The 27,641-nt window shown below is 31.2% G+C and overlaps 1 protein-coding gene across 1 annotated transcript; it reads right to left on the bottom strand.

Moving 5' to 3' along the window:
• Positions 1-11,789: 11,789 nt before the first annotated feature.
• LOC107444110 (uncharacterized) lies at positions 11,790-12,440 on the bottom strand. Its single transcript, XM_016058188.2, has one exon. It carries the CDS (start codon positions 12,438-12,440, stop codon positions 11,790-11,792), a length of 651 nt encoding a protein of 216 aa, XP_015913674.2.
• Positions 12,441-27,641: the final 15,201 nt, after the last annotated feature.

Raw genomic sequence — 27,641 nt, 5'->3', positions numbered from 1 at the left:
GTACTCTACACTTTATAAGCTTATTCAGAGTTAGTACTTATACTTACTAAACATCCGCATATGCATTTGATACAGCATTTCGTTTATACAATTGGAGTTTGATAGAATCCTATCTCAGTCGAATAGACACAGGTCCATTCTCACTCGAGTATCATGCGAGTGACAATCTGATTGGTTGAAAATATTTACATGCGAACAACTAGCCAATAAGGTACTCGTATGTGTGAGAGTTTTCGTAAGCGGAAAAATCGCATCCGATGAGAATGACCCCGATGTCAACGTTAGCGCACAACCGGTTTCCGGAGGAACTTGAAGGATGAAGGGAATTGAAAATGCTATTAATGCAATACGTACTGTATGCATCACTCTCTCTTTTTTTCTTTTCATCTACGAAATTAATAAATTCTATTGATAAACAACAATTTAAAAATGGCAACAACAACTGAAAAGCTGTCTTCTCCAGTTTCGGTTCTTCCTTTCAAATAAAAAAGATATTAATGCTGTAAAGCTCAGATATTACTTTTCAGTCCTTTAATATTAAAGAGCGAATTTTTTCATTCATACGTTTAATTTTCGATTTATAAATTTCAGTAAATATGAAGTAAAGCAGAGTTTTATGTTATCGTTTATTCTATGCCAAGGAGCGAGAGCCATAGAAAATGAAACCGTTGCGCTGATTGGGTAATGAACTTACGTATGAATGCAAATCTCTGATTGGTTGAAAATGAGTTGAATGAGACAAAAAGAGTCGAGAATCGAATGAACGATCCTCTGATTGGTTAAAAATGAGCCGAATGCGAGAAAAAGAATCAAGAGTCGAATAAACGACTCAATGAACTGTTTGCCTATCTCTTAGCATTAAAAGAATCATAAAGCCAAATGAATCGATTCTTTTGAACTGTTTCCTATCCCTTAACATTGAAATCGGCTCAAAGAGTTGAACTGAACTTCTAAACGATTCATTTGAGTCGTTTCGTATCTCTTAACATTGATATCGGCTCAAAGAGTTGATTTGGATTTCCAATCAGTTCTTTTGAGTCGTTTTCCTATACTTTAACATTGCATTCGATTCACTGAACTGTTTAAATGATTCATTTGAGCGGTTTTATATCTTTTAACATTAAAAGAACTGTTTTGAGAAACGAATCGATTCTTTTCGCTATTATCTTTTTTTCTAAAATTAAAAGATGCCTTCAGAGGGATGGGGGTTATGAAAAGGGGCAAGTAACTAAAAATTTTCAGAAAAAAAGACAGGTCTTTTTTATTTATTTTTTTATTTATTTATTTATTTATTTATTTTTTTTTAAGAAAAGATAAAAAAAAATATTTATTTTTTTAATGATTGAAAAACTGTTTATTGCGAAAAATGTGAGTATTTAGAGTAAATATTCTTTTACTGCAGGGGGGAGGGATATTTTTAATTATTTTATTTATTTTCTTTTTTTTTTCCCCTTTTATATTTTTTTTTTTTGTTAGGAATACTTTTAGACAAACTTATTGAATATCAATGCATATCCTCTCACTTTTTCAAGTTTTAATTTTTTAAGTTTCAAAACGCAATTGAACTATTTTTTTATTTTGTTTCACGTTATACAATTTGAATTTTTTTCATTATTATAAGTGAATTTAACGTTTTATTTTTTTACGAATATCTTTATTATTCATTATTGGTCTTTATAGTAACAATTTTTTTAAAAAAAATTATTATTTTTTAATAAAATTGATGAATTAAACAAATATTAAAAAAAAAATAAAAATATTAAAATTCTAAAAAAATTATTAGCATTGCCTAGATTAGCAGTTCCTAAATGGTGTTTCGCGGAACCCTTGGGTTCCGTTTAAAATTACAGGGGCTCCACTAGTTAGTACTTTTTATAGCCACATTCAACTGGACCACCCAAGTGGAACATTCTGCTTTTGAACCCTAGAGCCCAAGATCTAGATTAATGGTTCCCAATTGGTGTTCCGGGTAGCCCTATGGTTCCGTGGAAAAGTTACAGCGGTTACACGAGATAGTACTTTTATAGCCACCCAAGTAGAACATTCAACTTCTGACCCCTAGAGTATAGGATCTAAAAGAGTGGTTCCCAAATGGTGTTCCATGGAACCCTAGAATTCCGGCAAGAATTGCAAGGGTTTCGCTAATTGGTACTTTTTTTAGCAACATTCGGCTGACCGCTTAACTGGAATATTCTGCTTCTGCACTCTAGAGCCCAACATCTAAATTGATGGTCCCCAATTGGTGTTCCGGAAAGCTCAATGGTTCCGTGGAAAAGTTACAGCGGTTACACGAGATAGTACTTTTATAGCCACCCAAGTAGAACATTCAACTTCTGACCCCTAGAGTATAGGATCTAAAAGAGTGGTTCCCAAATGGTGTTCCATGGAACCCTAGAATTCCGGCAAGAATTGCAAGGGTTTCGCTAATTGGTACTTTTTTTAGCAACATTCGGCTGACCGCTTAACTGGAATATTCTGCTTCTGCACTCTAGAGCCCAACATCTAAATTGATGGTCCCCAATTGGTGTTCCGGAAAGCTCAATGGTTCCGTGGAAAAGTTACAGCGGTTACACGAGATAGTACTTTTATAGCCACCCAAGTAGAACATTCAACTTCTGACCCCTAGAGTATAGGATCTAAAAGAGTGGTTCCCAAATGGTGTTCCATGGAACCCTAGAGTTCCGCCAAGAATTGCAAGGGTTTCTCTAATTGGTACTTTTTTTAGCCACATTCGGCTAACCGCTTAACTGGAATATTCTGCTTCTGCACCCTAGAGACTAAGATCTAAATTAATAGTCCCCAATTGGTGTTCCGGAAAGCTCAATGGTTCCGTGGAAAAGTTACAACGGTTACACGAGATAGTACTTTTATAGCCACCCAAGTAGAACATTCAACTTCTGACCCCTAGAGTATAGGATCTAAAAGAGTGGTTCCCAAATGGTGTTCCATGGAACCCTAGAGTTCCGCCAAGAATTGCAAGGGTTTCTCTAATTGGTACTTTTTTTAGCCACATACGGCTGACCGCTTAACTGGAATATTCTGCTTCTGCACCCTAGAGCGTAAGATCTAAATTAATAGTCCCCAATTGGTGTTCCGAAAAGCCCTATGGTTCCGTGGAAAGGTTACAGCGGCAACACGAGATAGTACTTTTGTCAGGTGTTCCGCCGAAAGAACCTTAATTATTTAGAGTTCCATGGCAGAAAAATATTGAGAGCCCCTGACTTAGATCAACTAATTCAAATACTAAAATAGTCTAAACTAATTTGTACGACCACCTTTTATAAAGACTCTTCCATTATAACGACCATTAAAAAAAGAATCAAAGAATCGATTCATATAACCGTTCATTTTAGTGAATTGATTCTAAAGAATCGATTCATTTAAATGAATCGATCGGCACATCACTACTACAATTAACACTACAAATTTCTCCCTGGCACATACGCCCTCTGGCGTCACTTAACAGTGAGTTTAATTTGTTTTAATCATTTATTTCTGTTTTGGGCACTGTACAATCCTTGAAAGTTGCTATTTAAATATTAGTATAAAAATGAAACAAATTTAAACATTAAAAAAAAGTTTTTCTTCAACTGACGAAGATAAAGTTCAATAGGAATATATATTTAAGAATATTAATAACTAGACTAAATATCTTAAGTCAAAAAATAAATGTATTTATGCTGAAAATTAAGACAGGAAGTAAATTATAGGTGCAGGAAAAAAAAAACTTAAAAAAAAGTTTTTATGCAAAAAAAAAAATTATAACTTTTTTTAAAAAATCATTCAGGAAAATATCATAACGAGAAAAAAAACGTCAAAGAGTTTCAAACACGAGCGCATCAATAGAAGAGTGTTTTATCGTCCCTATGGTTATGAATACAGCATACAACAATCGGATATGAAACAATCAACAAATTAGGAAACAATCGTCCATATCTACTCCTTATCTTTACGTGGAAGACTTTTTCCAATGTTAGCTACGCTTAAGTTCTTATATTGATACTATTCTGACTGTTTTTGTTCAATAAGTATTATTTAAATGTAATTTTTCTACCGCAGCATATCTATTGCTTAAAAGAAAAAAATTAATATCATTGGTTACCGTTTTAACCCTTTATAAAGAGATGAAATAAACATCCACCCATTTATTAATTTTCAAATGTTGATGGGATGCTAATTTCCTACCTATGATTTGTTCAGTCATCTACTGATAACTTCAGAAAGTACAAAAAACATGAATAAAGTTCTTTGTTTACGAAAATGCGAGTAACAGTAAGGGTTAGTGTGTGATCAAGAAGGGATGCCGTCACTGGGGAGCTGTTTTCCCTTGTATTTGTTCTGTTGGTCATTTCTCATTGAGTTCAATTGTAGTTATTAAAACAACATTTATAAATTTGGTTATTTATACGCTCAGAAGTTCAAGTTCATGGCCAATAATTTTTTACAATTCGTAAAATTTTGTAAAATCCTATCCACCTTCTCACGAAAAAATTAATAAAATTAATTTAAGGTAAAAATCATAATTAATTTCTTTTTATAAATCAATTTCAATCCGAAAAAATAAAGATCAATAAATGGTTTTTCGACGATCTCTCGCCAAGGAAAACTAAAAAAAGCTACAGTTTGAGTGCCTCACACTCGAAGTAAAAGGATGATTTTATTCTATATATATCATCTTGAAGTGAAGAATTATGTAATCTTTACAATGAACAAATAACTTAAATATTTTAAAAATTATTAATTTTTTTAAAAAATTGCCGATTGGGTGACATTTTTTAACCTAGATCAAAATTATCAAATATCTCGATTTTTTTTTCAAACTTTCATGAGAACAGATTAAAAATTAGACCATAAACGTTTTTCATTCTTGCAAAACTATGGCTTTTTTTCCTATTTATGCTTTGGGCCATTTTTAGAATAATCATAGACAGCTCTGTCTTTAAATAGGCTAAACTTGATCCAACAGTCATGAGTAACTGTTGCAAACTCACAGCAGTTACGAAAATAGCACATTATTCGCAAAAAAAGCATCATTTCATACGACGATGGAACATTCGAAAAAAAACTTTAACATAAACTACAAGAAAAAAATATCCGTATAAATAACAAAATGGACATCAAGCAAATTTATTTCATTATAACTGGTTAAAATCTTCAACAAAATATGAAAAAGTTTTTGAGAGTATTTTTAAATCATTTAAAATTTTTTTGGAACAGGCATTTTCCAACAATTCCATACACAGTCTTCACCATAAGAAAAGAATTTCAAGAAATAACCAAACAAACCAAGAAAGACGCCAAGTTTTTCTTTTCTTCGAAAAGAAAGTGTTTCCTCTAATGTACTATTGAAATATTTATCCCCCAGAACGTTAAGTCCGGCCCATGTCCGGTGCATTATGTCAGGTTTCCGCCAGGAAAAAGCCTCAGTCCATTCATCAGTTTCTACCAAGACTTTGGGTCTTGTTCCTTTGTCTGTGAAAGCCAAATCTTGTAGAACACCCATTGACCATCGATTCATCTTTCCTTTCTGACCAACGAAATCAATTGTTTCATTAAAATAACGGAAATAATAATTTCTATGCTCCTCTATTTTCAATTGTGTTCGTAATAATTTGGTACATTATGTTGTCGTTTAGATATTGCTCCGCTTTTCTACTATATTTCATTCGTTTTAAAAATTGTAACTCGAATATTATGTATTATAATCAGACAAAGAGTTCGTCTCTTATTCTCCAGAACTAATTGCGTTAGGAATCTAAAATTTGTAGATTCTCTGTTAAGGATGAATTTAGTTAATAATTCCAAAATCGTTTAAGAAAATTTAATTGGTCTGTTCAGGAGGGGTATGCAAAAAATTACTTTTTCCTATTGATCAGCCATTGCGTGTTGTTGTAATTTAAACTGCAGACGATTCTTTACTTTATCGGTCAATTAGGCAGCATCAGAGATGTTTGCTAACTCACGACTCAATTCAATCTAAAGCGAGTTTCTTTGGGAATTTATTGCATAACCTCTGGGACTAGTGTCAATAAATTAGTATTTTAAAAGCCATCTGAGACCACGTAGTTATTTTGCTTATAATTACGCCCTTGAAAGTGTTTCTATAACCCCAAATGAATCAATAGTAATTAAAATTAAAGAAACTTTTAATTTTTCATTTAAATGCAAATTTATTTAGAAAATTTCTTGATTGTAGTAAAACTTGATTATCGTGTGTTGGTCGTGATCAATAACATCATTTTCGATGTCATATAACAGTTAGTTTTTCTATCAATTCTCAATTATAATCGAGATCTAGTGTAACTAATATTTCTTTTGATGGGTTGAACTTCTAAAAATGTACTTGCTTGCTTTTTTTCTCGTCTAATAATGCTAAGTAATAGAGAATGGCGAGAAAAAATTAAAGAATTTATATTGTTGATTTTATTTTTTAATTGTGACAGTACACACCTATTAGTTTAATGCATAGCTGCGTGGCATTAATACCGAATCAGTGGTTATTTATGATTTGTTTTCAATACGCAGAACTAGTTCAACGAATTATTGAATGTTTATGCGGCAGACTTAAATTATAAAAACTTGTAAAACATCAAACATATGTTCAACTTGAATTACTGATTTGTTGCTACGAATTGTTTCTAACGCTTTAATATTTAATTTTTATAACCAGCGTAGTGTTCGTCCAGCATTCGAATTTACCATTCTTCACTGGGATTCGAAACTGGTTCATTTTATTAGGAGGCAAACACACCATCCCCAAAACCGAACATTTTCTTGACAAAAGCGTGAATTCATCAGCTGATATAATTTCTACCTCCAGAGCAGTATTAGTCTTTTGTTCTGTAATCACTTCTGTTAATAAATTCATTCTCAAAAATGAGTTTAGAAAAAGTATACACAATAGGAGATCAATAAAAAAAAATATTTAAGAAACATAAAACAAACATGCTATTAAAATCTAAAGAATCACTTCTGAGAAAGGTGAAAAGATAAAAACCATTTTAATTGTTGAAGGAAAGCGATTTTTAGGTTTATCAAGTAATCAAACAGGATTTGGTGATCTACCTCCCACCTAAGTATTTCAGTACATTTGTTTACCGCTTAGATAATTATTTTTGATTCTCAATCTGTAAATTTTTTACTTCATTTTGGAAAAGGAAAAATAGGCATTGAAAGTGGTGGATACCTAACATCCAGTATTTTTATCTTTCTTCACAAAATATTTGCAAAAATACTAATAAAATATAAAACACTAAACACGCGGTCTCAATGTTTTCTCTAGGCTTAGAAACATTTAATCCTTCTGGTAATTTGTCATTGTTTTTAATTGTGGCTTGCCATTATTTTTGAAGTAATCCCTCTAATTGCATAAACACCAAAACAATTGTAAGTAGTAGTACTTTATTTACGTCGCAATAGAGCGACACAATGGGCTATTGATGCCAGTCAACTTGCGTGAGAGAATTTTACAGTAGAGCAGTAAGACGAGAGTCGATACCGCGCATCCTCGTTCCCTTTGCAAGTTGATTAAAGACCACAGCCAGTGATGCTTGACTTCTACTGGGAACCGCGTCTTAACAATCAAGTTCACAGCGGAACAAAACGATTGCTAGAAACCACAACCGAACTGTTATAAAACGTTATATTATATGGGACTGATCTGTAACAAGATGATATTAATAACCATAAATTTCTCGTCATATGACGAACAAATACAACTCGTGAACATTATTCAAAAGTTAAGAAATAAATTTGTGAGGAAATTAAAATACCTCAAATTACGGTATTTATAGCATTGCTCAAAGTGAGTTGGAAGAAAAAAAAAAGACATAGCGCTGAATAACTCTATTTTTTATGATCGGATTATTTAGCGTAGAGTTTCGAAAAAATATAATTTTTCTATAATATATACAATAATCACGTTGCAGACACGACTAAATAATAAAAACTATTCATTACACTACTAAAAGATGCTTATTTCAAAACAATGAAATAAAAAAAAACATTTAACTATTTACTGGGGGGAAAAAAATTTATTTGTTATTTGAAATTATGCTTCGTGAACGGATAGGTTCGGAATTTTGTAGAAATTTTAAAATAATTACTTTTAGTTTAGAAGTAATATTTCCTTTAAAACCGTAAAGTGAATAACTAAATAACCATTAAATATTTTAAATTATCCATTTAAAAAACAGAAAATCAGTAAAAATAAATAAACGCTACCAACTTGTAGGGTAGCTGAAAAACACATTACAAAGTGATAGGAAAACAACAATTATAGTTGAAAATATTTTCTAAATATTAAAAACATTTTAGAGCTAAAACTTATATCACATGTTTTTAATTACACTGCAGAACAGTTTAAAGAGGATTGATTCCGTGCACCTTCGGTACCTTCGCAAACTGATCAAAGTGGTCACCCAAGCGCTCACTGACTGCTACCAGTGATACTTGACGTCGGCGATCCATCCTTGTGAACTGTGGGAATATGTGAATGAATAAAGAAATAAATGTAAAGGTCGAAGTGGTCGGTCCCAGACTGTGACAGAGAAGGTCTTCGATTCATGTTACTAAGTCTCGCAAAAATCTAAGCACACACAAAACGAAAACACAAGAACTTAATCTAGAATGACAAGCAGGAAAACAATATTGCAGGCTATGTATTTGAGCAAATGTGGCCTGTGGTGTAGTGTTCTTCCTTCAAACTTTTTAAAATTGTGGTGGGAATCTGGCATTCACACTTCTGAGCGTTTAATGAAAGGCTCCTCATTTACATCAAATTTTGACCGCAAATTTTTTCACAGATTCAGCTTTCATAAATAACTGCTGTAATTCTTCTGTTGGAATTGACTAAGGTTTTGAACAACGATAACGAAGGCACAAAAGTTTGAGAAGAGATGCTATTGTAGGATAAATAATCTGTTTAGTAGTTATTAGGGCGCTTTTTCATTACACGACACGATAACGACAAAACGGATCCGATTGTCGGCGAACGACATAGGGTCAAGTAAAATACATGGTCAGCAACGGAGCGCTTTTTCACTCACCGATACGATAACGATCCGACAAGACGCAGACTGATCCAAGTGGTCACCCACCCGCACACTGACCGCAGCCAATGATACTTGACTTCGGTGATCTGCTGGGAACCGTGTCTTAATGATTAGTAATGACTTCTGCAGAGGATCAAAATTGCGATGGCATGTCTTTGGATTATCCTCAGGAATGTTTCACAAACCGTAGCCAATAGCCCATCGTGCAGCTCTAGTGCGAAGCAAATAACCTTATCTAACTATCAATAAAATAAAATAATAAATATATTACAATTTCATCATTTTAAAAAAATAGATTTTTAAGATTTTTCTTTCTATTTGTTTACAAAGTGATTGTCAATGTATACGGAGATTTAAATTACAATGAAAAATAATATAAAGTTTGGAAGTTCGATTCAAGTAAGCTTTTGTGTAGTTTTATGACGCATAAATAGCTTGTTATTGTAGATTTTGTTTCATGGAAATAGAAAGAAATTCTCAGCATGACAGACTAGTTACAATCGATCAGACGTTCGGTTTCTCCATCTTTTAAGATCTCATTCCTCCGAATCAATCCATCTGGTGCTATACTACATTGAGCACAATATTTAATACGCACAATATTTAAAATAACTAAAAAAATGAATAAGTTTAATTAACTGAGGATCAAACAAATACATATTTTTTCGTATTAATGTATTTATTTTTATTTAGCTATATATTAAGTAAATTCGCATTATCTGTAATTATTTAAAGCTTGAGTCTCAGGAGATTAAATGTGAGCAGAAGGAAGATTTCAAATCAGGCAGGAAATTAAATTTGAGCGAAAATTCAATTTTGGATCCTAATTTTAAAAAAAAAGACAAGAAGTTAAATGTGGGCGAAAGCTAAATTTTCAGAGCTAATTTAAAAAAAAAGAGACAATACACTATAAAAAACACATTAAAATATTTCTTATTGGCAAAACTTAATAAAAATTAATGATTTGGAATAAAAGTTTCAAAAATACTCAGATTAGAGTCATGATTTCCATAAAAAAAAAAAACTATTATTTTTCTTAGAAAGCACAGCATTTAACGGCTTCAAGAAAAGAACTTTGAATCTAGGTGTAGAAGAAACGCTGTGAAAGATTTCAACAAACATTCTTCGGGGGAAGAAAGCAAAGATTCTATTTTCAAACTACAATAAAATGACGATAATAAAAAAGAAGAAATGGCAAAAAAATGCGAGAAAATCGTCTGGTGGAAGTACTAATGACGTCATAAAACGGTAACATCTACAGAGACACATACTGGGTAAAAGTAGTAACTTCAAATTGATCTCAGAACAGCTGAAAGATGGGAAGACGTTGACCGGGAAAAGTACCTCCGATGTTCTATAATAAAGATTTGCTTCTCATTTCATTCTTTTTAAGGGGTGGAAGGAGTATTCAAGTCGTTTTGAGGCTATAAAAAAGGGATATTGTTTGCTTTAATTCGACGAATGGTAATTTATTGTGTTGTTTTACAAATAACTTCGTCTTAAAAATCGCCAGGAAATGAAAACTAAGTTGACTTAATAACGTGTTCATAACTTAAATATGATGAAATGTAAATTTTGAGAAAGTGCGTTTTTCAATTAGAATAAAGAAAAAAATTATTCTATTTTTCCGAAAAGAAAAAAAAAACATAAGACGAATCATTTGGATTTTCAATCGAAAGAGAAGTTTCTTACGAAAATGAAAAGCATATGTTTTAGGCCTAACAATAATATAATTATTTTCTACTTAAAATCGTAGGGGTATTTTTAAAATATTTTCATCTTTTTGTTACTAGATGAATACTCTTTCTCTATTCTGTTCTGTGTAAAACAAAAAAAGATGAATAAATCAGCACTAAGCAATTAACATGAAAGGCAAGTCATAGTAGAAAAACTAAAATAGATCCAATATTATTATTATTATTTATTGAGAGTTCCAGTTACTTACGTTACTAGATTAAACAAAACACTTTTATCAAAACTCAACTTATCATAATAAACATAAACTACACTGAATACAATTTAGCAGCGAATATGATGCTCGAGGCCCACTCAAGCTTTTTTAAAATTAACAACAATTAACCGACTTTATCCACTGATTTTGAACAGTAAGAAATAACTTAATTTTCTTTTTTTTAAATTTAAATTGGATACTTGCTGCTAGAAAAGAAGTGAAGTGATTATTCCTAATCATGGGATTTAAATCAGATTTAATTGGTTACCTGTGATCAACGTCATACGTGTGTCTCGAACTTAATTGGCTTCTCAATCGACAAATGTCCCATTTACCTAAGACTCCTATTCTATCAGAGCTGACCTATCAAGCAATATTGGAGCAAACAAGTTCGCAAGTTAACGTTATGTTAGTATTAATTATGTTATGCGCTTATGTTAGCTCTTTGCTCCAAAAATAAATGATAAGTCGGTCTGTCTAATTCTGGCTAACTGGGGCTTGAAGCGTAATGAATGGTTTGAAGAACAGAAACATTAAATAATTATAATTTACATTTATTTACAATTTATGCATGACTAGTTTAGTTTAAATGCGGCATCAAATATTTAAGATGCGAATAAGAAAATATATAATAATAGAACAACATTAAAAAGCAATTCTAAAAAATAGGAATTAAAGTTGTAGTTAAAACAAACTTAAAGTTATTAAATAATTATAAAAACAATTAATGCAGAATATGATGTGTGATGTCACGTCGCTTCATTACTTCCCTTCCAGTGAGAACCTCATTCGAACGAATCGAGAAATTTAGATGGAGCTTTAATAGGTCTCCCAACACGTGAAGTCTTGTTAAAAAAAGATTTCTTAGGCGGTTCGTCAGAAAATGTCACTCTTTTCTTCTTGATATTTGAAGCAGCAATTTTTGGAAGGACTGAAGGTGTGCCGACTGTTGGCATTGAACTGAAGGAAGAGGCGTTGTTCTTCAAGTCTGCAGACTGTTCTATGAAGCATGGTTTTAAACGATTAATAGAGATATTTCGAGATTTTTCCTTTATTGATAGTGTGTAGTAATCTTTACTTCTGGAAAGTACTTTAAAAGGTCCTTCATATGGGGGTTGAAGTGGTGGACGAACGGCGTCAGTTCGTACGAATACATGAGAAGTAGTGTTAAGATCTTTCGTCACAAAAATGGGAGATTTTCCATGTCGTGAAGGTGGAGCAGGCCTAACTTGAGAGAAATATTTCGTTAGTTGACCAGCGAAAGTAGAAATGTCAGTAGATGCTTGTGTCTCATGAAGAAAATCACTAGGTAATCTTATATTTGAGCCATAAACCAATTTCGATGGAGTTGTTTGGAATTCTTCTCTGAAAGTGGAGCGTAGCCCCAGTAGTACAGTAGGTAGAACTTTCGTCCACTGAGGATTATTATGGCACATGATGCTATTTTTCAGAGTTCGATGCCATCGCGCTATAAACCCATTGCAAGCAGGATTGTAAGATGTAGTTCTCCTTCACTTGATTCCCAAGAGATGGGCAAGTTCGGTGAAAAGAGACGACTCGAGCTGACTTCCTTGATCTGTAATTATTATTGACGGTGTTCCAAAGCGAGAAATCCAACCACTATAAATTGCTTCAGCAACGGTGTTAGCTTTAATATCAGGCACCGGTAAGGCTTCTGGCCAGCGAGTAAACCTGTCTATTAAGGTTACACAATATCTTTGTCCTTCGGAAGTTATCAAAGGTCCAATTATGTCCAGATGAATTTCGTCAAATCTTTTTGAGGTTGGTACATACTCCCCAACTGGTTCATGCACATGTCTCTGTACCTTGGATCTTTGACAAGATAGACAGTTTTTAGTGAATTCTTTGACATCTTTGTTCATTGAAGGCCATACAAATTTTTTCGTCACTAGATGTGCTGTAGCTCGAGCCCCTGGATGACATAGATTGTGGATTGACGAAAATATTACTTTTCGAAATGCCTTTGTCACATAAGGTCGTGGTTTTCCTGTAGAAGTATCACAATATATTTCTTCATCGGTTCCGAAAACGGGTAATTTTTCAAACTTTAGATTACTATTTGATTTTATGAGATTTTTGAGCTCTTCCTCAGTTTCTTGCTCCTTGGCTAGTGCACTAAAATCAATCGCTTCCGGAAGGACAACTTCCTCAACTCTTGATAATGCATCAGCTACTTCATTATCTACACCAGAAATGTGCTGTATATCAGTTGTAAATTGGCTGATAAAATCTAGATGCCTCATTTGTCGCGGTGATGCTTTATCAACTTTCTGCAGAAATGCGTAAATTAGAGGACGGTGGTCAGTGTAAATGGTAAAATTATGTCCTTCTAAGAAATACTTGAAATGTTTTACAGCAGAATAAGCTGCTAGTAGCTCTCTGTCATAGGTGCTATAGCGTGTTTGAGGGTCTGTCAACTTCTTGGAGAAAAAACTCAGTAGTTCCCAGACACCTGAAATATTTTGTTGCACTACACCACCAATCGCATGATCAGATGCATCGACCATTAAATCCAATTTCGCTTTTTGATCTGGATGTGCCAATAATGTGGCAGAGCATAGTTCTTTCTTACTATTTTCGAAGGCTTGAATAGTTTCTTCCGTCTAATTTATTATTGATTTATCATTTTTCTTCTTCCCTTTAAGAAAACTGTTAAGTGTCGCCAATTTCTCAGCAGCATTCGGTATAAATCGATGGTAAAAATTTATAACACCAAGGTAACGACGCAGTTCTTTGATATTACTTGGCCTTTTATATTCAGCAATAATTTGTATCCGGTCATCAGTTGGTTTGAGGCCTTTTTCTGAAATATGATGCCCCAAAAAATTAATGTTTGATTTTAAAAAGACGCATTTTTCCAAATTGATGACCAAACCAGCTTCTTGAAATCGATGGAACACTTGTCTTAGATGTGAAAGATGTTCGTCTTCGGTTCTGGAAGCCACAAGTACATCATCAAGGTAGGCAAAGCAGAAATCTAATCCGCGAAGTACGGTATGGATGAATCTTTGGAAGGTTTGTGCGGCATTACGTAACCCGAAACTCATTCTTATGAATTCAAAGGAGCCAAATGGGGTACAGATTGCTGTTTTCTCAACGTCATTAGGTTCGACCGGTATCTGGTGATAAGCTCTGACTAAGTCCACTGTCAAAAATATTTTACAACCATGTAATTGGTTGTTGAAATCTTGAATATGTGGCAATGTATATCGATCAGGTATAGTGACAGCATTTAAATTTCGGTAATCACCGCATGGTCTGTAGCTTCCAGTTTTCTTTGGTACCATATGTAAAGGACTGGCCCAAGCGCTCTTTGATGGCCGCATGCTTGCCAGACAAAATCTATCAAATTATTAAAAAACTTGAAATAAACTTTCCGTGAATCTCAGTTTTGATCAAACAGAGATGTCATAAACATCACTGTTGTCATGTTTTAAATATTTTAATTAACAAAATCGTCAGAAACTCACAAATTGGGTTCCACAGAAGTATTACAGGAGTTCCGCAAAATTATTAATTTTTAAAACTCAATTTCAACAAATTTTGATTTTGATTTTGCTGTTTTGAGTTTTCATTAAAAAATAAAAAACGCTTAATGATTTAGAAGTCATTTTATGATTACAGTTTCTTTAAATATATATCCAGGTAAAATCCTAGAATAGCCAACTTCTTGGCGACTTTTTGATATATCGCCAAGTTGGTGATTATTACTGGGATCAACGTTCCTTTTTGATTATTTAAAAAAACTTAAATTATTTACAAATTTGTTAAAATATTTTTAATAGAATAAAAAATAGAATAATTATTATAAATAGAATAAAAATAATAAGGTACCGTACAAAAAAAAATTGAAAAATTATGTAAAAACGGTAATAAATGAAATAACTGTTAAAAAATGAAATGGTAACGATGATTCTAACAGCAGGAGATCAGAAGCATAAATGGCAAAAAAAATAAACCCTTTTACCTCTTTTCTAACGAAATCCAACTTTCGCGTAGGTATACATATAAAATAACCAATCAGGTTTGAGAATGGTTGTGATTCGTTAGTGGTTGTTCAAAATAATCTCCCCGATACATCTTCCGAAAATCTAGTTTGGCGAGATTTAAAAAGCTTGTTGGCGAGATTTTAAAAAGTCGCCACGGGTAGAGCCATTCTAGGGTCCACCCTATATCCATTTTTCAACAAACATTTGCAGGTAATTTTCATTACATTTTACTTATTTATTCTTTATTCACTCAAATATGTAAATCTACAACCGATAATAGTTTATTTCTCATTTGTAAAACATATAGACTGCTGCATTATTAAGTAGTAGTGCATACCATAAATAGTATGCAGCATAATTCTAATAAATAATTCTCAGGTACTTTAACTTGCTACTTATTAAATTTTAAGGAAAGCAAAAGATCTAAATTCGGTTTATTGCATCCGGAAATTCATTATTTGAAATTAAACTGTTTGACATAGGATTGATATTCAGAGGTGAAATATTTTTAAAACAAAATACTAAATATCTTATCGCAATGTAGTAATTATAAGATTTTAATCTTTATAGTAATACCAGAGGCGGAACACGCGGTTAAAGTTTAAAACACGGAAGGATTCCATTTCATTAGCAATAAATTTAACAATTTAATAATTTTTTCGTAAATTAACGTATTACGATCGCCAAGGCTGAAAAACATTTATATAAAATACATTTTGAGGATTCCTTTTGCATAAAAAACTAAAAATATAGATTAGAAAATTTCGCTAGTTTTAATTTTCTTTAACTGATTACTGCTTTTAATGGGTCAAGATTTTTTCAATTTCAGATGCTCCGAAAAAGGATAATCAAGTTACCGATAACGTTAAATAAAATTAGCCTGGTCATAATTAAAAATAGCTCTTTTCTGGAATTATTAATGAGAAACGATGACATAATTATTTCAGGTGACAAAAAATATAAAATGCAAACAAAAGTTTTATTTCCTTTATAAAAACTTTATGAGGCAGAAACAAACATTTTCAACTAAAGATGCACCTCTGACTAATATTGATAAGAGTTTTATTGTGATGATGCGCCACAAAATTTATAACCCACCATTCGTTTAGCGGACATTGACATGAGATACACACCAACTTTGTTGTTTGCACTAAATCACCAAAGGAGGAAGAAAAAAATGGCGACCGTCTTGGTCCAGCAGCCGTAAAATTCTGTAAGTCAGCCTATCGTAAACAATAAGAGATACACTATAGTCCCTTAAGGCCAACCATATTAAAGACTAATGGCCAATCTTATTCTTAGATCGTTCTGGTGTAAGTCCGGACTAGAACTTTGTTTTTCAGTGGGAAATGGGTTTAATATATAATCGCATGTTCTTTGATAAATTTTGTGAAAAACTACTCTGTTTAAAGCAGCAAGGTTATGAAATTTTTTGAAGGTTATTTTTTTCAGTGGTAATTAAATAAAAGAAAATTTTTTAGTTGAAAGCAACGTTATTTTAAAACTTTTTCTTACATTCAAAACCGCATAATTCTTATCATCAAAACATTTACTATAGAGGAAATTCTACCGTTTAAGAAGGTTATATTAGCAGACTTTAAAATGCCTTTTTCACATATTTTCAGTTAAAAAAAAAAAAAGCTGTTCTAATAATTTTTTGTTAATAGAATTTACAACTACAAAAATTAAAAATTGGCTGTTACGGACGTAATATACTATGCTACGGCTAAAGCACCTTGTCTTTAACGTCAGCATTTTTTTAAACTTATAAAAGTTAAGAATAGAGGACAAAAAGAACGAATGCAAGTAAGAACAAATGACCTCAAGAGTTGTTTTAGCAGAGATCATTGGAACTGCAAGATTAACGGAGTTTTTATATAGTCTGCAAAAATGGCATTCATTAATGGTGGAATTGCTCTATAGTATTAAACATATTATGTAATATTACTATGGTAATAGTTTTAAAATCTTTTTTTCGTGCATGTTTAAATTGATTATAATTCGGTTAAAATAAATTTCAATCAAATTTATTTACAATCTAATGATCTACCGTGTGTTTCGCTATCGCTGAGAAATATCCACTACGAAAAGCGCAAAATTTGGCGTCATATATTCTCATTAATAATGTTTCACTCTTGCATTGACGGGCTGTTACAATGACTCTAGATGTGTTGTACCGTATTGACCACCCTTATCATTTCATCATTAATGATTGTCATTATCATTATTGGATGATTCTTATAAGGATATTCATGGTTATCATCTTTTATTATTATCATGATTGATGATTATCATATATTGAAAATTATCATTATTGATGAAAATTATCATTATTGATGATGATTATTATTATTGGTAATTATCATTATGTATGATTATGTATGATTATTATTATTTTTCATGATTATACATAATGATAATCATCAACAATGATAATTATCATTTATGATTATTATAATTATTGATGATTATAACTATTGATAACTATCATTTTACCCTTAATTTTATAAAAAAGTAAAAGCAAAAAAGACTTCAAACTAACATGAAAGGCAGAAAAAAACTCATATAGAAAATTTTTGATTAAACTACTCCATTTTTTATAGTAATTCATAATAAACTATTTAACTTTTTTGAAAAAAAGTAGGGTTAACATAATTCTAGGCTCAGTGTTATTAAAGATATATTTGATATTGAAATTCTTTAATAAGAAAACAAAATCATTGTATCGAGCAACATTATCAGAACCCATATTCAAACATTTCGCAGATAACATTGAAAAGCTGTTTCAATTTTAGCTCATTCATTGGTGTCACGCGTTTAAAACATAAATCAACCCCTGACGTAATCCACTTACCTCCACAAACCTTCCAGCGTGTAACGATTTATTCGCAATTTATGACCTAAGTTGGTCAGCGTTTAACAGAAATAGATCAACAGAACATCAAAGATTTTGGCTGTCTTAAAAATCCCTTTGGCGAATCCACCTCTTTATTTTTTAGTGCCAAAAAGCATCAAAAATCTTCTGAAAGCATTTAAAAAGGATCCAAGAGAAGCCCGAACTGTCGTAAATTGAGAATGATCTTCCACGTAATTCCCCAAGGTTGTGGAAAGTACTTTTTTCTTTCTCATTGAAAAAAAAAAATAAAGCTGGACGTAGTTATGAACGGACCAATAGATTCTTATTCTTTTGTTCGATACTTGACAGTTATTTTTACTTTTTCCCATATTTTCGTTCTCGAATTTGAGATGGCTATTTTGGTGGAAATATTACCTGCAGGCGAAAAATAAATAGTGAAAAAAGAAATTTACCTTTTATAATTGGTGCACATTTTGTTTTGTTGGCTGGAGTTATGCTTCGAGCAGATTCTAGGGTTAAGTCGATAATCAAATGACAAAATTGAGACATGAAAGCGAAATATGTATTTCACGCTAATATTTAAGAGGTCGTCTCTAAACTTAATCGTTTTATCTCTAAAACTTATTGAAGATCGTTGTTTTATAAATTAAAAAGTAAATGCTTTTTTGATGACATTTACATTGTTATCAATATGACAATAGCCAGTTTCGATTACATTTTTCTGAATTATAATCGTTATTATTTAATAACAGACGATAGTTTCCTTTTTGTATCTTAGTAGAAATACCTTTTTCTTTAAAATTCTAAAAAATTGTGATGAACGTTTTGAAAACAGTAATGAATGTTCTTGAGAAAAAAAAATTAAAAAATAAGCTTTATCCAACAATTTATTTTTTTCATACTATTAGAAGATTAAATTCTTAACTTTCTGTGGTAGTTTACAGATTAAATTCGTGATTTGAAACGGGAACTATTTAATTACTATTTTAGTTAATGTCGCCTATTTGTTGGTATTATTCAGTTTCTTTCAATTGCTTAAATATTGTTAATTTTTAAAATAAATTATTATTATTAGTCTTTACCTTGAATGATTTTTTATAAGAATGGAAGAATTAAGCGTTTGTAAATAAATGAAAGTGTTTATAATCTTATAATTTGTGATACAAAAGCATTTTTTAATGCAGTAATTAGCTCTGTTTTTCCTAACTTTTATTAAATTTATTAGCCACTGATTCCAAAGTTATATTACTGTTTCTTTTGTTCATTAGCAGGGTGCTCTTTTATGACTACCTTTACTATATTGTTTTAGATTCCCCCAGCAATGAAACCAATTAGCCCGGCCTTCCTCGATAGTGACTTCTTGATTTCGGTAGTCCTTTTTGTTTTTTTTTTGTTTTTTTGGTTTTAATATAATTTTTTCCCGTCTTTTTGACAAGGATTCAAAAAATAGTAGTTACGAAAAATAAGAATAATATTATTAGTAATATTGCTCTTATAATACTAATAATAACTGAAAGGAATTATGACGAATGATTCTTATCGGGCAACATTGATTATTATCCACAGTATTCTTATGGGATAATATCGATATTTTCTATATTATTTTTAGAACAACAATGATTAGTAATGAAATTTATTCTTATGGGATAACATTGATTATTATCGAAATTATTCTTATAGGACAAGGTTGATTATTATCTAGATTGTTCTTATTGGACAGTCTCGATTATTACTGAGATTATTCTTATAGGACAACATTTATTATTAAAAGGAGTGCTCTTATAGGACAACATTGATCATTATCGAGATCATTCTCATCAGTGATTACTATTGAAATTATTCTCATATCGGACAACAATTGATTATAATTGAGATAACGGAGTTAAACACAAAGGACGATTATTTTAGAACAGGTGTACAACTTGAATTTAGCAAGTGAAAGAGAAAACGATATTTCTTTTTATTCAAGTTTAAAAAATATTCAAATGTGTTGGAGTTCTGCAAAGCAAAGTTGTAGTGTCAGATAACTACGAAAGTTAAAACAAAGCTACGCAAAAATGAAAGAATGAAAAAGATCTTTGTTTAAAGGCAAATATTTCAGACGCTTGCATTGATTTCTTTTTGATGTCTAAATAAGAGAACAGCAAACGCTTCATCTAACAAAAGATTTTTCTTCAAAGATTGTGAGTTTTTTCACTAAGTTTTCCCACAAAGGAGGTATTGTTTGAATCCATTCATCTGTAAGGAAGTATTGTCAATGTTTTAGTCAATATTTTTCTCTAAAAACCAACAAGGTGGATAAAAAAAATTCTTTGATCTTAAAAACTTTGAATAGAGAAAAGATATATTATTATGAAACATTTTCAGGAATACGTGATTTTTAATACAATATTGTATTTTTCGTAGACCGTTTTAAAGATAAATGCTCGAAAAATAATTTTTTATATATGTTTCAAATACTTGAGTATCATTAAGTGTTTAAAGAATTATTTGAAATTTTAACAAGCTTACTTATAGCAGGAAATATGCATAAAATCAATCACAAGAGAAACAAATAAAAATAAAGAGACGAATAAAAAAAAGTGTTGGAAATATTATACGGCTAATAAAGTTATAACTTTTAAATAGATGAACAGTGCGCCAAAAAAAAAACTGACAACCCTGAATAACTTTTGATCTAATAATCGAATCTCCTCTTTCTAGGACACATTCTTGATGGTTCAAGGGGTTAACCGACTTTAAATATGCTAATTAATTATTGCAGACGGTATTTTAAGTTACGAAATCCGACACAAAAACTTACTTTTTCTGAAAAACGTATCTTTTTTTCAACAGTAGCTTTCCCCCCCCCCCCATAGTTTGGTCAGGAGAGTGATCCAAAGTTCGGATCCCTTAATGATAATTTTACTTTTTGCGTATTTCGCCTTATCTCGTAAACTTCTTAAGCGAATAGAAAGATTTTTGCACTCAATTATAAAATTTGTTTATTCAAAGAAAATTGAATCCAGGGAATATGCAAAAATTAAATTTTATTTAATATGCATTATTTTATTTAATAATAGTTTAAGTTTTTTTAAATTGTAAGGTATAAGAGTTTTTACGTCATTTTAAAGTAGGTAATATTAAATGGCAAAATACTAATCTGAGCTAAATCGGTTGAATAGTTCCCAAGAAATCAAATTTTAGATATACGGCTGTGTTGTCTGCAAATAAACGAAAAATTAATAAATAAATAAATTAAGCTATAACAGTGAAAGAGTAAATAAAAAATTCTTCTACATGCGCTGCAAACAATTTTAGCTTACTTCAACACCAAAAACTGGGGCTAACTGTAAACCAAAATTTTTTACAGTTTTAAATTAAAAAAATTTGCAATGGTGGTGACTTACAGGACCAAAGTAGCAACAGATTAAGAAGAAGCCACTGCAGGAAAACAGTAATAAAATCTTTCTACTTTAAAAGTGTTGCAGTCTCTTTCAAAGTACGGCAAAATGTGTGAAACTTCCGTTACGATAATAAGCTTAGGTTATTTGCTCGATGCATTTACCCTTTTTTTTAATCGAATTCATAGATTTTTTTTTAAATGTTTGGTTATTTATTTTATTTTATTTCTACAAAACTAACGAATAAATTAATTTTTTTCTTTGAAGAAAAGAATTAAGGAATAAAAAATATGTATCTTTTTTTTTTTCTTAACACCTAAATCAAATCACGATTCAATTTAAATATTTTAGTTCTTCTTTATTTTTCTTGTATTTCAATTTATTTCTATGTTTGTTAACCATTTATGTTTTTGACATTAATCTTTTTAGACTAATAGATGAATAAATACAGATGTATGTCCTCTAATAAATGCTTCTCAATAACTAGGAAACAATTTTTGAGGATTTTTAAACGGATGTTTTCACGATATCAAATTGATTTATCTCTCCAATCTATATTTCTTAATGACATTTTTAATCTATTTTTGTCAAAATATTAAAGCTTAAAATCATTATATATAACAGCGTAAAGGTTGCGACTACCTTCTAGGAGAGTTTGGGCTCATCACCAGGATCAAAAGTGCATAAAAACCCATGCTCGGAACCACTACTACTGGGGACACTTCCTATAGGGGTAATACTGGATCACGCGGCAGGGGGCACTTCCATATTATGACCTGTTCAGAACCACGCCAAGAAACAGTTCATAATAGGGGAACTGCCCCTAGCATCGTATGATGATATCTTCGGGCATGGGCTCCTACTCAATTTTAGTCCTGATGATGTGCCCTAACTTCCCCAGAAGTAAGGCTCAACATTTACGTGACCTCCTGTTATAAAGTTTTTAAACTTGTACAGTTTGACAAAAAGGTTATATAAAGAAAATCTGCAGCTTTAGGAGCAAAATTAATTTCAGATTTGAAACCTCCATATACCTAAATTAGGCAAGATCAAGTATTTTTGAAAAATTTTTCTTCCCCACTATTATCAAAATTTTTTTTCCATCTTTTAATTGTGGAATTTATCTAGGAAGAGAATCAAGGAAAATAAAAAGAAATATTTTTTTAACCGTCGTTGAACAGCTGAATTTTGAGTATACGAATGCTGATGCTCAACTCCGTAGCCTTGTCATTTTGATCCAATCCAGAAGACAAGGGAACTCCTAAATCAAGTACTGGAAGAAATTTGACTTCGTGGAGTATTTTCGATGGAACTAACTCGCATTTGCATAATGCAGAGGAAGAACACGAAAACCGCTCATGGTTAGCCTGACGGCCATAGGACTCTAATCCATGATTCTTCGACCACTGAGGATATCTTACGCCAGCCCTGTTTGCGGAGTGAACCGGGTGCAGAATTCGTTGTCGACCAGCCATCGCTGGGATTCAAACCTGGGCTACCCTCATTAGATGGCGAGTGCTCTGAGCCATCACGTCTCTAATTAACCGTCACTAAGCAGAATCATACAAAATTATTAGAAAGACACTAAATTATAGAATGTCTAAAAATAAACAGGTTTAAAACGAAATATTGTTTTGCCCTTTTTGTACTTCCCTTTTTAACATAGGGCAAAACTAACAAGATGATTTGTAATATAAAATATAACAATTAAAAATTTGTTCGTCCATTCGCCTAAAATTTACCTCCATGTGTTACAAAACACGAAATTTCAATTTCTTTTATTGTGAAGTGTGTGGATAGTTGCTTTCGACTATGTCAACCTTCATCCATGCAAAGGTGCCCCGTCATAGAATCAAGTTAACATGTCTTACATACAAGTGAATTGGATTTGTATATTTGTAGTAGTAGATACACTACAGTACTCCCCCACCAGAATTATAGCTGTGATAGAATTCGATGAATGGATACCACTAGTTGATTCATTGCTGTCTTGTGAAAAGCCGTGAGAGCTGTATTAAGTTCATGGTCATGGTCGCTCCTGTGTTGCCTTTCGCAGTCGAGTGCATACGTTGTAAGTGATCGAGACTGATTAGCAACAGCGCAAGGAGGTGGATAATGTCGCAGTCACAAGTCAACTTTTAAATATGGGCCATCCATTGAAGTCGGCGTGTTCAAATCGAAATGAGCGTTACTGTCAATTTTGAAGTGTTTTCATCACGTCCGAAAGTCACCAATGTGGGGATAATTGTTTTCAACTATGTCAACCTTCATCTATGAAGAGGTACACCGTCATAGAATCAAATTAACATGTCTAATATAGTAGTGAATTGGTTTTGTATATTTAAAGTGGTAGATACACTACAAGAAGTAATCATCAGATTTAAACTTTGAGTAAGTTTCATTCAAGTAACTTTCATATTTATTTATAAGTCGACAATATTTAATTATAATTAATACAATTTCATGATTATTATTACTTTATTTTTTAAATAAGTAAATTTTGTGTTTGTTTACAAACATAACTTTTTTGTTGGGTTATTGGTTTAAATTGTTTTTTAAAGTTTAAAAGATTTACGTTCAATACCTATTTTTAGATATCAGGAAAATTTTCTTCTCTTTAGAAATGAACTGTTCACAATATATTGAGAAATGCTTTACATTAATAATATTTTCCTATTGTTTTGAATTTTCAGTTTTTGAAATTCGAAACAGGGGCGACATGTTTTCAAAGGTCACCACTACTACTGACCACTGGCTGGTAACTAGCTAGTTTTGTCATCTTAATAGTACTTCAGACTTATTCTTTAATGGGGAAAAAAAAAGAGGATGAGTTTTAACGTCGACACTTTTTAATTTTAAGTCAATAAAAAGGTCAGAGAAAAAGGTGAAACGAGTTTTGGTAATAATTCCGGTTAATAAGTTACCAAAAATATCTGCCACTTAAGCAATTCTACGGTATGAAAGTTTGTGCAAGCGTTAGAAGAAATATTAAGCAAAACAGGATTCAACCAAATAGCTGATAACTATAATTCATATGAAAGAATTGATGAATGAATCGAAGAAATTCAAGAATAATTAAAGTTTAAGCATGTATTTATGAATGAAACTAGCATTTATGCATGAAATAGAGCAATTTAAAAATTATTTTAAACATTTATTTTTCAATGAAGAAAAATTGGGAACAATTTAAAATGTTAGGTCAAGTAATTATGAATGAACTATATGAATGAAAATGAAATATTACGTAATCAACAAGTTCTTTTTTCTATACTTAGGTTTGTATGCAAACACAAAAAAATCTATTTCTCTAGACTCTAGATTTTTTTAACCAATTTTTTTTCGCCAATTTACAAGGGATTAGTGACAATAAAATATTATTTTTCATGTAAGCATTGCTCCCTTATCAGCAAAATTTAAAAAATCTCAAAAACTCGTTGCTCAAGCAAATTTCTTTAGAAGTCAACAGTTATGTAATAGTTGGATTGAATATCACCATATGGTGTCGTGCCAAAACGTGTAACCAAACGTGTTCTGTTTTTGCCTCAATTTTAAATAATAGTAAAAAGAAATTAAATACTGCCTCTTTTGAGATAGCATGATACGCAAAACACTTAAATTAGCGTCATGGGACTCAAACTTTTGATCACTCACTGAAATATATTTTCCAGATTGGAACCACGAATCTTTTCACAGATAAATATTCAAAATAGTAAAAAATAATTATAAAATATATATTGAAGAAATTGATAAATATACTATTCAAAATCTATACTTACGTATGTATATTATTGAAATTTTGTATAAATTATTGAAAAAACAAACAAAAAAAAAATTTCTAATTTCTTCTAATTTCAATCTAATTTTTTTGGAAAACAAGCTTTATAGGTCTCAGACATCTTTAACTGTTAATCCTGAACTACTCCGTACACAATTTTGCTGACATATTTAAATTCAACTCAGACACATTCTGTGTCAATTCTTTAGATGACTGAATAGACATTGAACAGCTAATCGAGATCAATATTAACATTTTCGGTATGGTACAATGGTGTTTGATGGAGGTTGTAAGTTGCATCATACACCCGTTTCGGATTCACAAGTTCATACATGAAATATGATTTAAAAGCTAGGTTTTTTTTTCAATTTTACATGAATAGTGAATGAATCATTTATATTGCGTGGAATACAGTCTACGGTCTTGTGCAAGTTATTGGGTACGCTGACAATGCATACTTTTGTCTTTAACTGGTGATCAACACCCAGTTCACGTATTTGAATAAAAGGGGTTCTTAGATTCACCATTCATCGGTAGGGTTCAATTGTCTCAACCACTTTGGTAGTTTTGTGAGGGACGGGCTTCATGTTTGCGTTTGCGAACGGAATCCTTTCGTTTGTGTGTAACGCAAGTATTCCCGCCTACGTACTTTGGCTTTTTCAGCCTCGGTAATCTCAGTACTTGCCATCGTTTTTTTTCTTCTTGCTTTTGGGACAGCGTCAATCAGTTTGGGACCCTCTTTATTTGTGATATTCACCTGAATTAGTATTGAAAACGATCCAGTTTGAACTGTAGGTTAGAATTTCTGATTCTTAATGAAAACAATAAAAACAAAAATATCGTTCAAATGATGAAATTCTCTTTTATTCACAATTCAAGAAGTATTTATGTCATCTCTCTGGTCCCATATCTCAAAAATAAACTCACCAATTTAATGCATAACAAAATTAAAAGTGAAAAAATTTTTTTAAAAAAATATCAAACAGCAGCGGTCGCCATAGCAATGCATGCGCACTGTTTACTATTACTGGTGATTATTGTAGTTGAAAAGTGAGGATTCCATGAAATCCATTTTGGCAGTGGGTAAAAGCTCAGTTATTTCAATAAAATTATGAAGCAAATTTTTGTCGCGTGAAATATATTTGATGTACAGTCCGCAAAAAAAAAAGATATCACCCTGAATAACGTTCGTTCTAATGATCGGATTTTCACTAACTAAGTGTCAATCTTAATGGTTCCTGGGGGTGACCTCAAATATACGAATTAATTAGTGCTAACTATTAATTAAGTTACGAAATAAGACACAAAAACGTACTTTCTCTGAATAAACATACATTTTTTTTTACATATTTGGATTTTTCATCTTCAAAATATAGGGGGTAGCCGCAATCTGGGAAATGTGGTCCCCATAGTTTGGTCAGGAGAGCAATTCAAAGTTCGGGCCCCTTAATGTTAATTTCGCTTTTTGCGTTTTCAGTCATATTTGAAAAACTAATGAAGCAATTCAAAAAAAAATTGCACCCACTCATAAAACTCATTTACCCAAAGATAATTTCATGAAGAAAATAATTTTTAATAATTATTTATTATTTTTTATTATTTAATTAAAGTGAGGATGAAAAAAAGTTGAATTATAAGGTATGAATTTCTTTATACCATTTTAATCAACATATTTTTCAATTGAAAAATCTAAAGTTTCAACTGTTTTTATTTATTAGAAGATGAGAAAAATTAAAATTAATTATTTAAAAAAAATAATTTGGAGACAATGAAGAAATGATTAAGTGGGGCGATAAATATTAAAATGTGATAAACTTACGAGGAACTTAACTTAGCGCGCGTAGCGAAAATTTCATTCATATTTTTTTCGCTAATAATCGTTTGCAAATATTTTTATTTTTTTAAAACTATAAAATACGATGTTTCTTTTTTAATAGTCTAAAATTCTATTTGCAATTTAGTAAAGAAATTTGAATAAAACATCTTATTGAATAAAAAACATTTTATTCAACGAATGTCGAGTTTTATAAAAGCATGCTTCTGATAGAATAAGATTATACACCAGATTGTGCTTATTTAATGTGATTATTTTTTAGTTTTTAGTTTTTTCTTCTCAATAACTGATACAACTTCAATAATATACATACGTATGAATTGATTTGGAATAAAAATTTATCAATTTCTTGAATATATTTTTTATAAATATTAATAAAAATACGTAGTAAACATATTTAAGCATACCTCACATCATCGCAAATTTCTCAACATTTTATATATCGTCTTAATGTTAGAAGTAATTTTTTAATCACCTGTCCAGAAGTGTTTCGCAGAACTATTTTACCAACTATTTAATTAAATTTTAACATTTTTAAAAATCTTATTCTTTACCCTACTACGTTTATTATTTCCTCATTAACATACTAATCAATTTTTTAGTACTTTAATTTAGGTTTTCTTTAAAGTGAAGTTCCTTTTTAAATTATAGTCAAGTTTTTTTTAAACGAATTATTGTCTGCTAGCTAAAAATAAAACCTTGTTAAGAAATTAAAAGCATTCCACTGTTTACAATTATTTAATGCAAAACAGCTGATTATTTACTAAGCATACTATTT

This window comes from Parasteatoda tepidariorum, chromosome 8 (genome assembly GCF_982258835.1).
Source record: "Parasteatoda tepidariorum strain Cologne lab strain chromosome 8, Ptep-v5.0, whole genome shotgun sequence".
NCBI classification, from domain to species: domain Eukaryota; kingdom Metazoa; phylum Arthropoda; class Arachnida; order Araneae; family Theridiidae; genus Parasteatoda; species Parasteatoda tepidariorum.
This window is presented reverse-complemented; position numbering and strand designations above follow the sequence as displayed.